Source organism: Perognathus longimembris, chromosome 2 (assembly GCF_023159225.1).
Source record: "Perognathus longimembris pacificus isolate PPM17 chromosome 2, ASM2315922v1, whole genome shotgun sequence".
Taxonomy (NCBI): Eukaryota; Metazoa; Chordata; class Mammalia; order Rodentia; family Heteromyidae; genus Perognathus; species Perognathus longimembris.
Window position 1 is genome coordinate 105,434,148 of NC_063162.1, and position 17,404 is coordinate 105,451,551.

Genomic DNA, 17,404 nt, shown 5'->3' on the forward strand with positions numbered 1-17,404 from the left:
AAGGTCTAGAATTATGTTTGCCCCTCAGCAACCCAAAAGATAGTCGTTTCTCACTGAGCCCTCAGATATTCAGATTTGGATCTGGGGGTTAATGAAGAAATTCTATGGGTTTTAAGGGAATGAAGGAAGGAAGGAGGGAGGGAGGGAAGCAGGCAGGGAGGGAGGAAAAGAAGGGAGAGGGGGAGGGAGGGAGGGAGGGAGGAAGGAAGGAAGGAAGGAAGGAAGGAAGGAAGGAAGGAGAAAAAGGGATGGAGAGAGAAATTCGAAACAGGAAAGGAGGGAGGAAAAAAGGAGAGTAGAAAAGAGAAAGAAAAAGGAAGGATATCTATCTATCTATCTATCATATAATATAATGTAGACAAATAAGAAGTTCTTGTGACTGATCTTAAAAGAAGAGAAAACATAAATATATAGCAATGGTTCTACAAACCAAACTCAGTAGTACCACAGTTGATATATTCATGTCAATTCCAGAAAGCTATTGGAGTAAGGGTAGAATCACAGGAGACAGCAGCAGTGGAGATCTGGGTGGGAAATAGAGAGGCTGGGAAAATCTTTACCCAGAGGGGCACTCAGGGAAGATAACCTCTAATTTTCTGAGAATATTGAGTTTATTACGAGCTCTTATGCTTGAAAATATATGAAGACAACATGGACTAAAAATGTGTGTGTGTGTGTGTGTGTGTGTGTGTGTGTGTGTGTGTGTGTCCCCTCTACAGAGAAATGGAAAAGAAAAAGCTTGCCTTGGAACAAGAAGCCAAAGAGCTAAATGAGTCCTTAAAGAAAATTGAAAGCAAACTTAGTTCTATAGTAGAAGAGAAGGAGAATACAATAAAAGAAGTCGAAAGTAAACGAACCTTACTTGAATTTAAAGAGCGAGAATATGGCCAATTGATCAAGCAAGCGGAATTAGCCAGAGAGAATGAAGCATCGTTGCTATCTAAAAGGTTATATTTATGTGTCCTGTCATCTAAATTTTTCTTCAGTGTATTTTTGAGTATTTAAAACTATCTCAGGGCTGAGGGGTGTGGCTCACATGGTATTTGCTTACCTAGAAAGTGCCAAGCACTGAGCTCAATATCAAGTACTGTCAAAACAAAAACAAAAGGAAAAAGAGAGTGCAAGAGACAAAAACCAAGTTTAGAAGGTTTCATATTGATTCAACAAGCATTTATAGAATTTTAAATAATGCATTTTGAATTACTTTTTTCTTTTCTTTTTTTTCTTTTTTTGGCCAGTCCTGGGCCTTGAACTCAGGGCCTGAGCACTATCCCTAGCTTCTTTTTGCTCAAGGCTAGCACTCTGCCACTTGAGCCACAGCACCACTTCTGACTGTTTTCTATATATGGTGCTGAGGAATCGAACCCAGGGCTTCATTTATAAGAGGCGAGCACTCTTGCCACTAGGCCATATTCCCAGCCCTTCCATTCTTTACTCATAATTTTCCTCAATTCTCCAGTTTCCAAATTTAAAGACAAAATCTACTGCATGGTGTAAGTTTCTGAAATGTTCTTCTAAAACTAAAGCACTAGAGTGCTTATAAATTAATCATTCCATTAAAGATTATAGTGAGTCACTAGAATGAGCGTAAATGAATATTTCTGAGACAATCTCAACTTCTTCTTAATAAGAGAAATTTTATGATGTGATTTTCTGGCAATATTTTACTTCCTACTTTTTTTTCCCCAGTGGTAGTGATTGAACTCCAGATTGAATATGCTGGGCACTGACACTGAGCTACATCTCTAGTCCTTTACTTCTCATTTTTAAGTAAAATTTGGGGCAACTGGGGGCCTTTGTCTCTGTCAATCTATTATTATATTTGGAAGTTTGATAAGACGCAGTTTTAAATGATACTTGCTTTAAGCTTTGTTTATAATGTATGGTTCTCGCAGGAGAATAGTTCTGTAGGTACATACTGAGCATGCTATCTTGTTAAGTTTGGAAAAGCATAAACAATAGCTGATGATGAATTGCTTTATTTTTCTCTCTTTACCTGGTCAGAGCATTCTTGGATATCAATTTACGGAACAGTCTCGTCGACAAGCAGAATTACCATGACGAACTTTCTCGCAAGCAAAGAGAGAAAGAACGGGGTTTTCGAAATTTGAAAAAGATGGAACGACTCTTGAAAGTCTCCGCAGATGAACTCACTCAAACTCAAGCCATGTACAAAAGGCTCCTACTAGAGGTTGGTGCTGGGAACTAACATCTGATACTTAAACCCATTGCTATCTTTAGAAATAAAAACATTTTAGGAAGTTTTGTTTGCTACCAACATAGAATTAAAAAGGGAAAAGACCAAAAGACACTTGTCAAATGTTTGATGCATTTGAAAACTACTATACAGTGATTGTGGTCTTGTCATGGTCTTTCATGTTACTTTTTTTGGACTAGAAAAAAAAATGCCTTGTTTTGATCAAGACATCACTTAGCTAGGGAACTAATTGAGACAGCCGATTGTTGGAAGCTAGAGTAGTCTCAGGGGGTTCTAGTGAGAGTGGGGAGAGTGAATATGGTCAAAATATGTAATGGACATATAAGAAAACAGAACTATGAAGCTTGCTTTGGGGATCAGAGGAAGGGAAGAGAGAGACACAGAAAGGGGTTAGTCTGATCAACTACATTCTATGAATATATCTATATATCAAAGTGAAATCCCCTTATACAATGAACTGATGCTAATAAGAAATGGAGAGAAAGAAAGGGAGAGAGATTAAAGAGAGGGAGGAGGAGAGAGGATAGAGAGATCCAGCATGGTACTATGGCATACCTGATGAAACAATGTAATATCAAGTGTCAGTTGGCCACCAGCTCCACCTAGCCAAGGGCTGTTTAGAACCCAAGGTCAAGCTCCCCAGAGTATCAGAGGTGGACTCCAGCCAGAGGACGCTTACCATAGCTGTTACCTTCTTGCTACTTCTTGTTCCCATTTGAGACACTTGGACCTCCTGTCTCAGGGGCTTCTCAGTCAGCGCTCTGTGCTGGAGGATCAAGTACTACTGCAAAGGCTTCTAGAAGGTCCTTAACAGGACTGAATCCTTTTGCTGGAGCTTGGGTTAGTGCATGTTTGGATGAAAAAGAGATGCCACTGTGAAAGCAGCAGCTTTGTGTACAGAACTTTACCTACTGTTTTAGAAATTTAAACAGGGCTTCCAGCTGTGGTAGATACATTCGGTCCTAACCTGGACTTTCTGTGAACACGGAAAGTTTATAGCTCCTGTTCCCTTAGAAGCTGAGTAGGGTCATACAACTAATTCTGGACTGAGGGATTGTGGGCAGAGAGACATGCCATTTTCAGCCTAGAACACCCAATTTCCCTGTAGCCCTTTCCTCCTTTCCTGTGGTAACTGTGGAAATGTGTGATGGAATGGAGGGGCTGGACCATGGAAATACCTGAAGTAGTCTTGGAGAGTCATCTTAATTGGCCATAAGCATTGTGAAAAATAGCATTTACAAGTGGATGCTATGATATTTAGGGATTCGTTTCTGGAGTGTAACAATATCAACCCTTCAGAAGTGTGAAAGATTGGTTACGATTATGTGGGTTACTAGTGATTAAGATTTAGGAGCATTCAGGTGGCACTCGTCTTTTTTCTTTTTAAACTTTCTATCTCAAGAAAGCAGAATGTGTTCTTTTTACTCGGTCGCAAAATGCTGGGCTAGATTTACCTCCCCTGGTGCGGGGATGCTAAGCTTACTCCCTTATCAGTGCTCCCCTTTTCACCCTCTCCCCTGGGTACCTGACCAGCAGGCGGCCAAGGTGGAGTGAAGGGACACGGGCTAGCCTAAGGTGCATGTGGCCGAAGGAGATCCCCTTTTCCTCCCTCCTTACCCACCAAGGAAGCCAGGTGCAGACGGATCTCGGAGACGCTTCGGAGAGCAATCCAATTTAATCGGGAGGGACTCACAGTAATATAGTAGTGATGACGAGGATTGAGCATGAGCTGGCGATAGGCTGGCGAGCTTGTCCATCCAAGAGCAGCTCCCAAGGACCTCCCTCATGGGCTAATGTCACTTCCCATAGTACCGCCCTGTGGGCAAAGCCCACTCGAAAAGGGAGCACACGTGCTTGCTGGCGCAAGGTGGGGGATGGTCTCAAAGCTTCCGGACCCAGAAGGAGATAGGTGTGGCTCACTTCCACACTGCCCCAGGGCTGGGGGAAGGGCGGCATCTCGGGAGCGCTCTCCTCACCCTTACCCCCTAAGGCCAAGATGAATCCCCAACAGCAAAATATACATTTTATGCTTCTTATTCTATGTACTTTCCATAATCTTATTGCAGTCTCAACAGATGAGTTGATTCTCTTCACCCTAATCCAGAGATCTGTAGTATGAGGGGACGTTGCCTCCAATGAAGGGATTGATCAATTTGTTGTCTAGCTTCTTGAATCACTATGAAAATTTGATGTCATTGTGATTCTTGATCCTTTGTTTGAAAGCCTTCCTTTGACATGCTGGAAGCTTGTAGGCTCCTTCTTTTACCTCTGGAAATTTTAAGTCTGACAATGATATATTCCACGTGTGAGTTTTCAAACTGTATTCATTGTGCTGGACAATCAACAGGTTCCTGTTCATTGAATCATACCATTTAATTCTAACACTTTGTCTTGAACTCTGACTTTTTTCAACTCTATTTTCTTTCTTTCTTGGAGTTCTTTGATGTAGAGAGTAGATCTTCTACATTTGATCTTAACTGAAAGGTTAAGAAGTGATAGATATTAAGCCTTCTAAAAAATATTTTTTATCTCTTATTTTATATTCTTTTTTTGTATAGCTACCAGAAAGATTTTCTCAACTTTTCCATACAATCTACCCTTTAATCCTGCCAACATATTTTATATTACCATGAACTCTTTTTGTTCTCCAAATGTTTTTATAGTACCTTTATTTGTTTTTACATCTTCTAGCAGTAGTTTCTTCTTTCCTTATGGACTTTATTTTCTTTTTTTTTTTCTTCAAATTTTTATTATCAAACTGATGTACAGAGAGGTTACAGTTTCATATGTTTGGCATTGGATACATTTCTTGTACTGTTTGTTACCTCGTCCATCATTCCTCCACCCTCCTCCCCCTTTCCCTTTCTCCCCATGAGGTATTCAGTTCACTTACACCAAACAGTTTTGCAAGTATTGCTTTTGTAGTTGTTTGCCTTTTTTTACCCCGTGTCTTTTGATTTTGGTATTCCCTTTCAATTTCCTAGTTCTAATACCAGTATAGACAGTTTCCAATATACTCAGATAAGATTACAGAGATAGTGTAGATGCAACCACAGGAAGGTGATACAAGAACAACATCAATAGTAGAAGCTACAGATACACATGGGACGTTGAAAGTAGTTACAACTGTGATATAACAATCGTTTCCATAAGATGGAGTTCATTTCACTTGGCATCATCTTATGTGATCATAAGGGTATAGCTATTGGGCTCTTGGGATCCTCTGCTGTGACTTGCCTAAACCTGTGCTAATTATTCCCAATAAGGGAGACCATAGAGTCCATGTTTCTTTGGGTCTGGCTCACTTCACTTAGTATAATTTTTTCCAAGTCCTTCCATTTCCTTACAAATGGGGCAATGTCATTCTTTCTGATAGAGGCATAAAATTTAATTGTGTATTTGTACCACATTTTCCTGATCCATTCATCTACTGTGGGGCATCTGGGTTGGTTCCAGATTTTAGCTATGACAAATTGCGCTGCAATGAACATTGTTGTGCTGGTGGCTTTACTGTGATTTTGTTTGTGGTTTTTTGGATAGATACCCAAAAGTGGGGTTGCTGGGTCATAGGGGAGTTCTACATTTAGCCTTCTGAGGAATCTCCATACTGCTTGCCAGAGTGGCTGAACCAGTTTACATTCCCACCAACAATGAAGTAGGGTTCCCTTTTGGCCACATCCCCTCCAACAATTGTTATTGTTAGTTTTCTTGATATATGACATTTTTACTGGGGTGAGATGGAATCTCAATGGTTTTTTTTGGCCAGTCCTGGGGCTTGGACTCAGGGCCTGAGCACTGTCCCTGGCTTCTTTTTGCTCAAGGCTAGCACTCTGCCACTTGAGCCACAGCGCCACTTCTGGCCGTTTTCTGTATATGTGGTGCTGGGGAATTGAAACCAGGGCCTCATGTATATGAGGCATGCACTCTTGCCACTAGGCCATATCCCCAGCCCGTCAATGTTGTTTTGATTTGCATTTCTTTTATGGCCAATGATGTAGAGCACTTTTTCATATGTCCCTTGGCCATTTTCATTTCCTCATCAGAGAAGTCTCTTTGTAAGTCTTTAGCCCACTTGATGAGGGGGCTATTGGTTCTTTGCGGTTTTGTTTTGAAGGAAGGTAATTTTTTTAGTTCTGCTTATATTTTAGATATGAGGCCTTTGTCCATTGAATGGCTGGTAAAGGTCTTCTCCCAGTCTGTGGGTGGACTTTATTTTCTTAAAATCACTTAAAATAATTTATTTCCTGTATTGGTTATGGTTTTGTTTTGTTATGTTTTTTTCTTGTCTCTTATGAGGACCTTAGTCCCAGTAGGCTATGGTTCTTGGCTATCCGTTCATGTTAAAACATGTGACTCTATAAAAACAAACTGAGATCTGCTTCAATGCTGAGGCTTGTTGCTACAGGTAAATACATAAGGATATAAGCCCTTATAAATATTAGCCCTTATATAAATCTATAAGCCCCTGTCTAAAGAGGAGTTTACACTGGAACATGCAAGTTGTTCAGATCTTAACAAATAAACATTATGTAATGTTGCACAAAACAACATCTATAACATATTAAACCAAAAAGACATTTAAATGTAGCGAATCTTCTTCCTTTGGTTTCAAGAAAAATCCCCTGTGATCGCCCTAGTATAGTTGCAGTGAGATACCTAACTTCCTCTTTGGTCTTAGGGCCTCTAATTAGCCTGCCACTACCCACAGCTGGCAGTACTTGAATAGAGGAGTGAGCGGTGCCAGTCACTCCCACTGAACATTTCATATTTGTATGCAGTCCAAAAGGAAAGAGATAAAGCATGAGCATGCAAGGCTTCAGCTAGTCTTCAGAATTTATTTTCCCCAAGACAGTTGTTTAATTCTTCTACTGCCTTTCACTGTACAGGAGACCCTCCCAGAAATTTAAGAGATGAGTAAATGTCTGAAATATTTTAGAAAATATCAAAGCAGTACACTTTATACTGAAGTTTGCTGCTATCAAATAATTGAGGTGTTGGGGCTGGGGATATGGCCTAGTGGCGAGAGAGCTTGCCTCATATACATGAGGCCCTGGGTTCGATTTCCCAGCACCACATATACAGAAAATGGCCAGAAGTGGCGCTGTGGCTCAAGTGGCAGAGTGCTAGCCTTGAGCAAAAAGGAAGCCAGGGACAGTGCTCAGGCCCTGAATCCAAGGCCCAGGATTGGCAAAAAAAAAAAAAAAGTGACATTGCATGTAAGAAAATCATTAAAATGCTTTTGGAAAATGAGGAAAAGTAATTTCCATGTTGGAGACCAAGCATACTAAATATTCTTGTTCATTTGGCCTTAGTTACAGTTATGTGTTCATAAAAGGTAAGTGATATGAATATCAAAGAACCAAATTCTTCAACTGCTTTCAATTAAACCTCATGAGAACCAACCAGAGGACTTTCAAAATCCAAGGATTGACTGGCCCCACAGCATTTCCTCCTCTGTCCTTTCTTTGCCTTGTTCCTTTTTCTCTTTTCTACGCTTACGGTCCTCTTTCTTAGAGGCTCCATCTCGGCTCTTTTTCTCCTTTCGATTCTTAAGCTTTTCTGTACTGACCTGTCCCGTTTCTGCTTCCACTTTTGTTTTCTTTCTTCGGATGCTCTTGTGTTTGTCTAAATCCATTTCCTCAGAACTTCTTTTCCTCTTATGCTTAGGCCGTTCTTCCTCTGGTTTTTCTCTGCCTTCCTCTGGGTGCCTTTGTCTGCTGTGATATATCTGTTTATGACTGATTGAGGGGCACTAGTATTGTGTCCTAAGGAGAGGTGCTTGGGAACTCCAGATTCTCCATTGCATAGACCTCAATTATATTCTCGCTGACTAAGGTTCAGGGGTACTTGTTTTCCTGAGAAATAGTCCCTGGTGAATTGACAGTAGTAGCTCAGAGAATCTAGTCTCAGCCTGCTGTACTGCGCAGGCAACCACCGAGGTAACTGGTTTTCCACTTTGTGTGAAGTATTGCATGATCTTGAATATGACTGCATAGCTCCAGCCGGGAATCTCTGATCAAACATTCTGTACCTGTGCCTGGACTCGATCTCTTCTCTGTACCCACAGATATCCAAATAGTCCTCTCTCATCTTTCTGAATCAAGTCTTTGGCTCTAAGCCTCTGGCTTTCTGTACTTTAATATACTCTTCAAGTTCATCTTGAAAAGAGTCAGAAGACTTCATTGAATGTTTCATTAGGTTGACAAAAAGGGATTCTCTTCGCGGAGGCAGCGGCGGCGGGCGTCTACACTACTGTCCCCCTGCCCGTCAATACCGCTTCTGGCCTGGGCAGAGGCTGCAGTGGAGGTGGCAGAGAGGCAGAGAATACTGCCTCCGCCGCCGCCGCCGCAGAGCAGGCGGGGTGGGAGCAGAGGTGGAGACCTGGCTTCCTGAAGGTAAGTCACCACCACCATCAGCGGCCCATAGGACTGCGCAGGCGCCTTGGCCGCCTGGCCAAGATTTAGTTTTAAATGGTAAAATTTTAGCAGCTAGCAAGTCTTCAAATTTTAGTTTGCCATACTTGCATAAGGAATATTCAGTATCCTAAACATTTCCTGTAAGATTGAGAATCATGATCTGCCTCCAGTATTCAAGAACCATGTAATGAGGCTGTGTGTCACAGAACATTTCTTATGAAAATATTTATTTCCCATTTTTATTTCCAGAGGGATGCTATTTGTGAAGATACTGCCAGGTTACACGAGAGAAGGAGAGAACTCCAGAAGGAAGTTGAAATAGCTAAGAGGAATTTGGTCCAACAGGTTAATATGAACTCTGTGTGTGTGTGTGTGTGTGTGTGTGTGTGTGTGTGTGTGTGCATGTGTGTGGCACTGAGCATATAAAGCAAGGCCTTGAGCATGCTAGGTGAGCGCTCTGTTGCAGAATTACATCTACTAGACATTCCACATCATTTTATTTTTGTAAACTGGAAAATATTTTATTTATATTTCTTTTAACAAGGTGTGTGTGTGGTGTGTGCGTGCATGTGTGCAAACAGGCATCTGCGTGCGTACTAGTCCTGGGGCTTGAACTCAAGAGCATGGGTGTCCCTGAGCTTTTGTATTCAAGGCTAGTGCTCTCCCACTTGACCCATAGCTCCACTTCTGACTGTTTGGTGGTTAACTGGAAATAAGAATCTCACAAATTTTCCTGCCCAGATTAGCTTTGAACAATGATCCTCAGATCTCAGCCTCCTGAGTAGCTAGAATTACACTGTGAGCCATTGATACCTGTCCTTTGACAAGACTTAATCCCTTGTCATCACAAATGTATGACCCTTAAAATAGAAACCAGATGAGTCCCAGCAAAGTTTGAATGCTAAGCAACTGGCAATACACTTTGCATGGGAAAAACTGTAGTCTTAACATTTCTGAATTCTAAAACTTACTTTGAATAACTTTGTGTGCATATATAGTCCTTCCTTATCTTAAAGTTTACCCCAGTCTCATTAAATATGAGACAAAAAGGATGAGTTTGAAATGGTAAAACTTGTACAACTAATTATATTTTAAAGTAGGACTATTGATTTCAGTAAAACTAAACAGTTTTGTTTTATCAGTATATCATTTAAAATTTCCAATTTTTGTTTATTAAAATAATGATTGAAGTATTTTTAGATGTGCTTTTATAGCTCTTCTTAGAGGTCTCTTGAAAACTGAGTAGGAAAACTTTTTATCCTGTTAATTCAAGGGTTTCCACATTCTTTTACAAGCTGAAGAGTTAGAGCAAAGACAGTGGGATGACTCTGTTTTATCTTTCCATAAAATAAATCCACATAAAAAATGAGAAGGTAATCTAATATACTAGCAATACTGTGTTCCTTCAGTCAAATAAATTGCAACTATTATGTTTTTCAAAAGAAAATTCTATCAGAAAGTGAGTCGAAGTTAGTGGAACAGCAAATGGCAGAAGAAAGAAAGCTTGTGAAGGAGCAAGAGAGCATGCGAGACCTGGTGTCCAATCTGGTCCGGACGACACAAATCAAAATTGATGAGAGGGAGCAGAAGTTCAAGGATTTCCTGAAAGCCCAGGTAATGGCATCTCTCTAGCCCTTCTTTAAGTTCTACAAAGTTCAGGAGCACTCATTGTAGACAAGCAAGATTAATTAGAAAACTGTTACTGTAAGTCTCCTTCAAATCCCAGTGACTAAATTTTCCCTAAACAAGGTTCAACCATGCACTGATTTAAGGGGAAAAAATAAAACTACAAGTACTAGGATTAATTTACCAATAGTCAATAATGTAGAGAAAGAAAGAGATGTGAACAGATGATCCATTCAGTGAGAATAAGGTGATTAACTTGAGGAATGGGGCTGGCAGCTGAATAGGCCACAGATAGAAGCTGGATTCACAGATTCCCACCAAGGTTTGCCAAGGACAACTAACAAGAAGTAGCAAGCACTCAACAGCTATCCCTCCCATCAAATGAGCATCATTCAAAGCAACACCAGGATGCCCTTAGTTCTGTTATGTCCCCATTCTCCCAGACTCCTGCAAAATGCCAGAGCTAGCCCAGTGCTACATTCCAAAACAACCAAACTGTGGTGCTAAAATTCCAACACTAGACTTTAGATAGTTATCCCACCCAAGGACAACGTCTAAATCTAGACATAAGCTGGGGATGTATGTTGGTGTTAGAGCACTTGCCTAGTGTGCACTAAGTCCTGGGTTTGATGCCCACCCAGCGTACCATCCACAACTTACTTTTTTCTTTAGTCGAGATGGGGCAGGGGTTGCTAAATTTTTGCCTAGTCTGGCTACAAACTATGATCCTATGACTCTCCATATCCTGAGTAGCTAAGATTATATATCCTACCACTCACAATATAGAGACAAGGGGATCAAGAGTTCAAGGCCAACCTAGGCTATCCAGTGAGAGATCATCCCTCATCTCTCTTTCAAAAACTCCATTCTCACCCAGTCTGGGCGTTCAGGCTCCAGTCACTTTCTGTCAATAGTTTCCTTGACTTTTTCAACCAGTGCTGCCTCTTTACTTGCTTTCTTCTCTCATTCTTAATCTTCTCTGTCCTAGTAGTATGAATGACTTCAGTGGGCCAGGCAGTTTTCAGATTTGCCTGATCCTCTCGCCCTATTCTGCACAATCTAGCAGGTCAAGATGTAGTTTTTCCTTTATAGGTAGAAGTGGTGCAGGGAGCAGCCGGGAGAACTCTGTTGTGGTGGTTGTGATTGTGGTGGTGGTTGTTCATCTCACCCATGATTTTTACAATGCAGCAAAAATGCAGCAACGTTATTAAAGAACTCAAAGACAAAGATCTTGAAATCAGGACACACAAGAAGAAAGAATGTGAAAATCATAGGAGGTAAAAAGTCCATGATCTATTATTTAAATGGGGAATAACTGAGTTTTTATAAGTTTCAAAGACCATATTTTCACAGACTCAGAGAGTTCGCTATGTTGTATGACACCATTCAAAATGAAAGAAACAAGTTTGTGAACCTGCTTCACAAAGCTCAGCAGGAAGTAAATGAGCTAAGAGAAAGCTATAAAATGTCATTAAATGAACTGGAAATTTTAAGAAATAATGAAGTTATTCAAGAAAGGTAAGCTCATCACCACCATTGTCTTTTCAAAGCCTTGTTTTCTATTTCACTGGAACTTTAAAATATCCTGGAGATCATAAATAAGAAAGCAAGAGTCCTTTAGAGCTGTAAAATCCCATTTCAACACTTGGTTTCATACCTAACCTAAGTGTCAGCAAGCAAGTTTTATGCTTCTGTTGGGAAGCACATTTTTAGTGAATGAAAACTTGCAATATGCAAATATGTTTACTATGATGGCTTGATTTTCATTTGCTCAATAAATAAGAAAAGCATAAATTTGGTCACTTGTATTTGAAGTTAGAAATGATAAAGCATCTACTGTGTTTATGGGAAGCAATTTGGCAGAGTGGTAAAGAAAGTGGCATTTTAGCCTGACCACTTCTTAGCTGTGGTGCTTTGGGCATGCTACATTGCTTTTCTAGGCTGCTTGTTCATAAAAAAGACTTTTATTATTACATGAGCTAATCTATGTAATAACACTCATCAGAATCAGGATATCTGGCAGAAAGGTGTTTTTATTTAGTGTTTACCATGTACCAGAATCTGTTGGGCTCTTCTACCTATACTAGTCACTGGTCTTCCAAGTCTACACAATATGGGTTGTTTTTTTTTTTCTTGGCCAATTATAGAGTAGTGGTGGCTGGGCACCAGTGGCTCACACCTGGTGTGAGCTACTCCCATGTCTGCTGCTTCCTAACTACAGGGGAGGCAGAGATTGCAAGTATTTCAATTTGAGGACAGCTGGGGCAAAAAAAAGTTCACACAACTCCATCTCAATAGGAAAAGCTAGGTGTGATGGCATGGGCTTGTCATCTCAGCTACAGTGGGAAGTAGGATGGGAGGATATGATCCAAGCTAGCCTAAGCAAAAAGCAAGACTATCTGCCAGAGGGTGTGGGGGAGGGAGGGAATGTGAGTATAATGGTAAAGATCAGAGGGAGGGAGAGAGGGAAGGAGGGAGGGAAAAAGGAAGGAAGTGAGGAAGGGAGGAAAGAAGGAAGAAAGGAAGAAAGGAAGGAAGGAAGGAAGGAAGGAAGGAAGGAAGGAAGGAAGGAAGGAAGGAAGGAAGGAAGGAAGAAAGAAAGGAAGGAAGCAAAGAATGGGAAGGGAAGGAGGGAGAGAGGGTGAAGATAAGAGAAAAGAGTTTGTGTGCTGGCCTGTATGTTGGAAGAGAGAGATTAATCTTTTCAGCTCATTTGTGCTTGTGTTTAGGAAGTTATCATTTTTAGGAAGTTATCAGTTATCATTAGGAAGTTATCAGTTTTTAGAGGAATAAAAGAAAATTATAACATCCTCCATTGTCCCATTATTTTAAAAGAAAGGTACAAAATGCCATGCAGAAACACGCCAACAACCTCACCATCCGCGAGAGCATGCAAAATGATGTATACAAAATCATGGGAAAACTTCAGGAAATGAAAGAGAAGAAGGAAGCACACTTGAACAGCATGGACAGACTTGCCAGCCAGATCACTGCCATAGAAGAAGAGACAGCACAGCTTTGCAAAAAGTATGAGAAAGCTGTTCGGAGGAGAAATGAAAGGTAAAATTCAGGAGCCTGAGCAGAGTGCCTGTAATGAATGCTAGCTACTCAGGAGGCTGAAATTTGGCAAACACAATTCAAAGCCAGCCCAGGCAGGAAAAGTCTATGATACTTTTGTCTCCAATTAATCACCAAAAAGTCAGAAATAGAAGTATGGCTCATGTAGTAGAGGACCAAAAAGTTAAGGGACAGCACCCAGGCCCTGAGATCAAGCCCCAGTACCAGCACAATCAAAAAACAAATAAACCAGGAACCTGGTGTGAGAATATCCAGGCATCCAATTCAGTGGTTGCCCCTTTTGTACCTAGATATGAAAGGAAGTAGCGACAGCGAGAGGACAGTAAGTTTTCATTAGCCTTTGAAGGGAATGGAGTTGTGTGATTTTGCTTAAAAATAAACACTGTATTTGGAAGCTAAAGGAGCAAAGAGGAGGGTTCACTTGAAGATCAATGTCTTTTTTTCAAGGTCCCATTGAGGATGCCTTCAATAACATCAAATGCTCTCCAAATCACAGTAATAAGTGTTTGGAACTTGTGTCCATTTGGTGGCGTGTTCTGTTTTACCATTCACCCAGTTCATTTTCTCCAGTAGTAAATTAGACCTTAGGAGTAACACTTCTTCTCCCCATCTATAAGTATATCATTAATTAACTTGCATTTGAGCAGTTTCCCCCAAGCTGCTTGTACTCTGAGAAATTGGGAGTGAGCCTGGAGCACTATAGGAATGGCAGATGGCATTGGAGTTTATCATGAAGCTGTGCATGCTTCTTCACCAAAGGCATTGGAGCGCCAGAGCCTGAAAGCATGAGCTGATAGGGCAACATTACTCCTGATTTCCACTATCAAGAGAACTTGATGGTGATGAGAACATTTCACAGACAAATGTGACAAAATACAGAGCTACAGTTAGCAGACAGCTACCTGCATACGTGCTTGGAGGGAGGAGAAAGACACTTGGAGACACTGAAATGTAGAAGTTGGGTAATGAGCTATGCAGATGGTGTGGGAAAACTTTTAGGGCCTTTGAGGAGGAATAATTTTCTAAAGAGCTAATAGATGTTTTCTGTGGCTTAAAAAATTTTCAATTTGGATCCCGGCACAAATTTGGCACAAAGGCACAAAGCATTTGGGCAAACAGTATTTTCCCAGACCCTGGTCACACCAAAAGTGCTGGAATTAGAAAATTCTTACTTTGTCTATTTCTAGCGGCCTCTTCCCAAGGAGGGGTCTCCCGGCCCCACCCACTAGTGTGGTTACAAAGAGCAGAGTTTTGCCTGTTTATAAGGAAATTAGCATCAGAAATACTTAATTTTAAAAGAACTTCCTGGGCCTGGTAACATCTGTAGAGCAGAATCACTCCAGAAGCACATTCCCTGGCCCTCTGCCTGCTGATTCTGGCAAGGGTGGCCCAAGAAATGGGACTGCAAAAAGTCAGACATGGAATCATCATGCTCATGTATTGGAAATCCGATTGTATCCTGACCCAGGACAAGCTGGGGCTCTACAGAGCTCCTGTGACCAATCACATGATGGCATCAGAGTAGAAATGCTAAACCTTCTTGTCACAGAAATACCCAGTGTTTAGTTTAACTGGGAGGTCACTGGCAAAGAAACATCTACTCTCTCCTGGAAGGAGGCTGTGCTGATGTATTTTTAGGACAAAAATTAGAGGGAACCACAGTGACTCTTCCTCTTCCTCTCAATTTGATCACAGTGGTGTTCAGCTGATGGAGCGAGAAGAAGAAGTATGCATTTTCTATGAAAAAATCAATATCCAAGAGAAGATGAAAATCAATGTGGATGTTGAGATCTATAACCTGGAAGAAAAGATCCGATTCCTGAAACTGAAGATTGCTGAGATGCAAAGACAGATTTGTGTGACACAGAAATCAGTGCCAGTCAAGAAGTCTTTGGAAGCTGACCTGGTTGTGGTCCAGAGACAGGTGGGAGAGCTACTAAGGGACCTTCCTCAGGCCATTGCATGTGTGTGTGTGTGTGTATGTGTGTGTGTGTGCTCACACGCATACACCTGCACACTAGTATTGGGGCTTGAACTCAGGGCCTCTCTTGGTTTTGTCACTGAGGGCTGGTACTCTATCACCTGAGTCATATATTTACTTTGCGCTTTTTGCTAGTTTGTTGAAGGTAAGAGTCTCATGGACTTCCTGCCCTGGCTGGCTCTGAACCATGCTCCTCAGATCTCAGCATCTTGATTAGCTAGGATATATGTGTGAGCCACCAGCACTGCACATTGGTCTTTTTCCCTTTATTAGTTTGCAGATGGTATGAGTCCTTGCATGTAAACAATTCCATGATAGGTTGAACACTGCTCCAGACTAGAATCTGTGCCCCAGATGTCCCAGCTCCAGCTTTATGTAATATGTATATGTACATATATATATATATATATATATATATATATATATATATATATATACAGAGAGAGAGAGGTTTCATGGAATCTAGATTCTCCCAACACTTGCCACTAGCTCATCTCTGTCATAGCTTCAAACTTCAGTAATCTAGACTCATACTTCCTCCTGTGTAATTATGTTGTTGATGTTTGCTGGTAGATCTTGGGGACCCTCCAAAGCAAGAGATTATTTGTTTATTTGTTTGGAATAATATGTATCAGAGATCTTCATTAACATCTGTAATTAATGGCGTCTGAGATGGGCTTTCTTTAAAGTGAAATTTTAACACTAAAAATGTTCAAGTATACTGGGTAAGGTGGCTCACATCTGTATTCCCAGCTACCCAGGATGTAGAGATTAAGAGAATCACAGTTGAAGGGCAGTCTGGGAAAAAACCATTTATAAGCCCCCTATATCAACTGGGTACTAGTACCTCTTGCCTGTAATCCTAGCTACTCAAGAGGCTGAAATCTGAGGATCACAGTTCAAAGCCAGCCCAGCAGGAAAGTCTGTGAGACTCTTATCTCCAACTAACCACCAGAAAAGCCAGAAGTGGAGCTGTGGCTCAAAATGGTAGAGCTCTAGCCTTGAGCAGAAAAGCTCAGGGACAGTGTCCAGGTGCTGAGTTCAAACCTGACAATGGACAAAAAGGAAAAAAAAAGACCCCCATATCAATTAATAAAAAGCTGAGAACAGTGGTTTGTGCTTGTCATCCTAGATACTCTGGAAACATAAATAAGAATATCATGGTCTGGACTGTCCTTGGACAAAAACCCTAAAAACTAACAAAAGTAACAATGTCTGGAGATGTGGCTCAGTTGGTAAAGTGCCTACCTAGCAAGCACCAGGGGCTGAATTCAAACCCTTGTAACATACACACACACACACACACACACACACACACACACACACACTCGAGTATAAAGCAGGGGGAAAAAACCCATAAATATAAGGCTGTTCTCCTCATATATCATAATCTTTTCTTAATGAAAACTGTAGAAAAATTTAAACTGAAACAATCTGTGGCCTATATTTTCTGATTGACTCGAGATAGCTAAAACAAATTTTAACCTATGTTTTCTAAAATGTCAGGTTTGCTTTTGGTTTTTTTCTGATTATAAAATTAAGACATACTCAGTTAATAAACTCAGAAAAGTACAAAAATTTTTAAAGAAAATGAAATTCTCTTCTAAAGATATAATTACTAAAATTCTCAGAAATCTATACTTCACCCTCCTTCTTAGCATATGAATGTTTTATTAATGCATGGTAATTGTTTTGTAAGTTTTCAAATTTTTTATTGTTATTATACAGGTGATGAACAGAGGGGTTACAGTTATATAAGTCAGGTAAAGAGTACATTTCTTTTTGTTGTTGGTGGTGGTGGTCATTGTGGGGCTTGAAATCAGGACCTGGGTGCTGTCCCTGAGCTCTTTTGCTGAGGCTAGTGCTCTACCACTTTGAATCACAGATCCACTTCTAGTTTTCTGGTGGTTAATTGGAGATGAGAGTGTCATGGACTTTCCTGCCTGGGCTGGCTTTGAACCTTTATCTTCAGATCTCAGCCTCCTGAGTAGCTATGATTATAGGTGTGAGCCACTGGCACCCAGCTAAGAATACATTTCTTTTTGGGACATTGTCAACCTTTCCCTTGCTTTCTCCCAGTTGCAT

General features: G+C 40.8%; 1 protein-coding gene and 1 pseudogene across 1 annotated transcript in view; one reads left to right on the forward strand and one right to left on the reverse strand.

Annotated features, from left to right (window-relative positions):
* Positions 1–17,404, forward strand: part of Ccdc146 (coiled-coil domain containing 146) — a 70,226-nt gene that overhangs the window by 43,937 nt on the left and 8,885 nt on the right. Inside the window, exons 7-14 of the mRNA XM_048339844.1 lie at positions 720–947; positions 2,005–2,191; positions 8,884–8,979; positions 10,078–10,248; positions 11,449–11,537; positions 11,614–11,778; positions 13,096–13,320; positions 15,034–15,262. Coding sequence (XP_048195801.1) covers positions 720–947; positions 2,005–2,191; positions 8,884–8,979; positions 10,078–10,248; positions 11,449–11,537; positions 11,614–11,778; positions 13,096–13,320; positions 15,034–15,262 — 1,390 coding nt within the window. The remainder of the gene's footprint in view (positions 1–719; positions 948–2,004; positions 2,192–8,883; positions 8,980–10,077; positions 10,249–11,448; positions 11,538–11,613; positions 11,779–13,095; positions 13,321–15,033; positions 15,263–17,404) is intronic.
* On the reverse strand, positions 7,439–8,413 carry LOC125346928 (annotated as a pseudogene).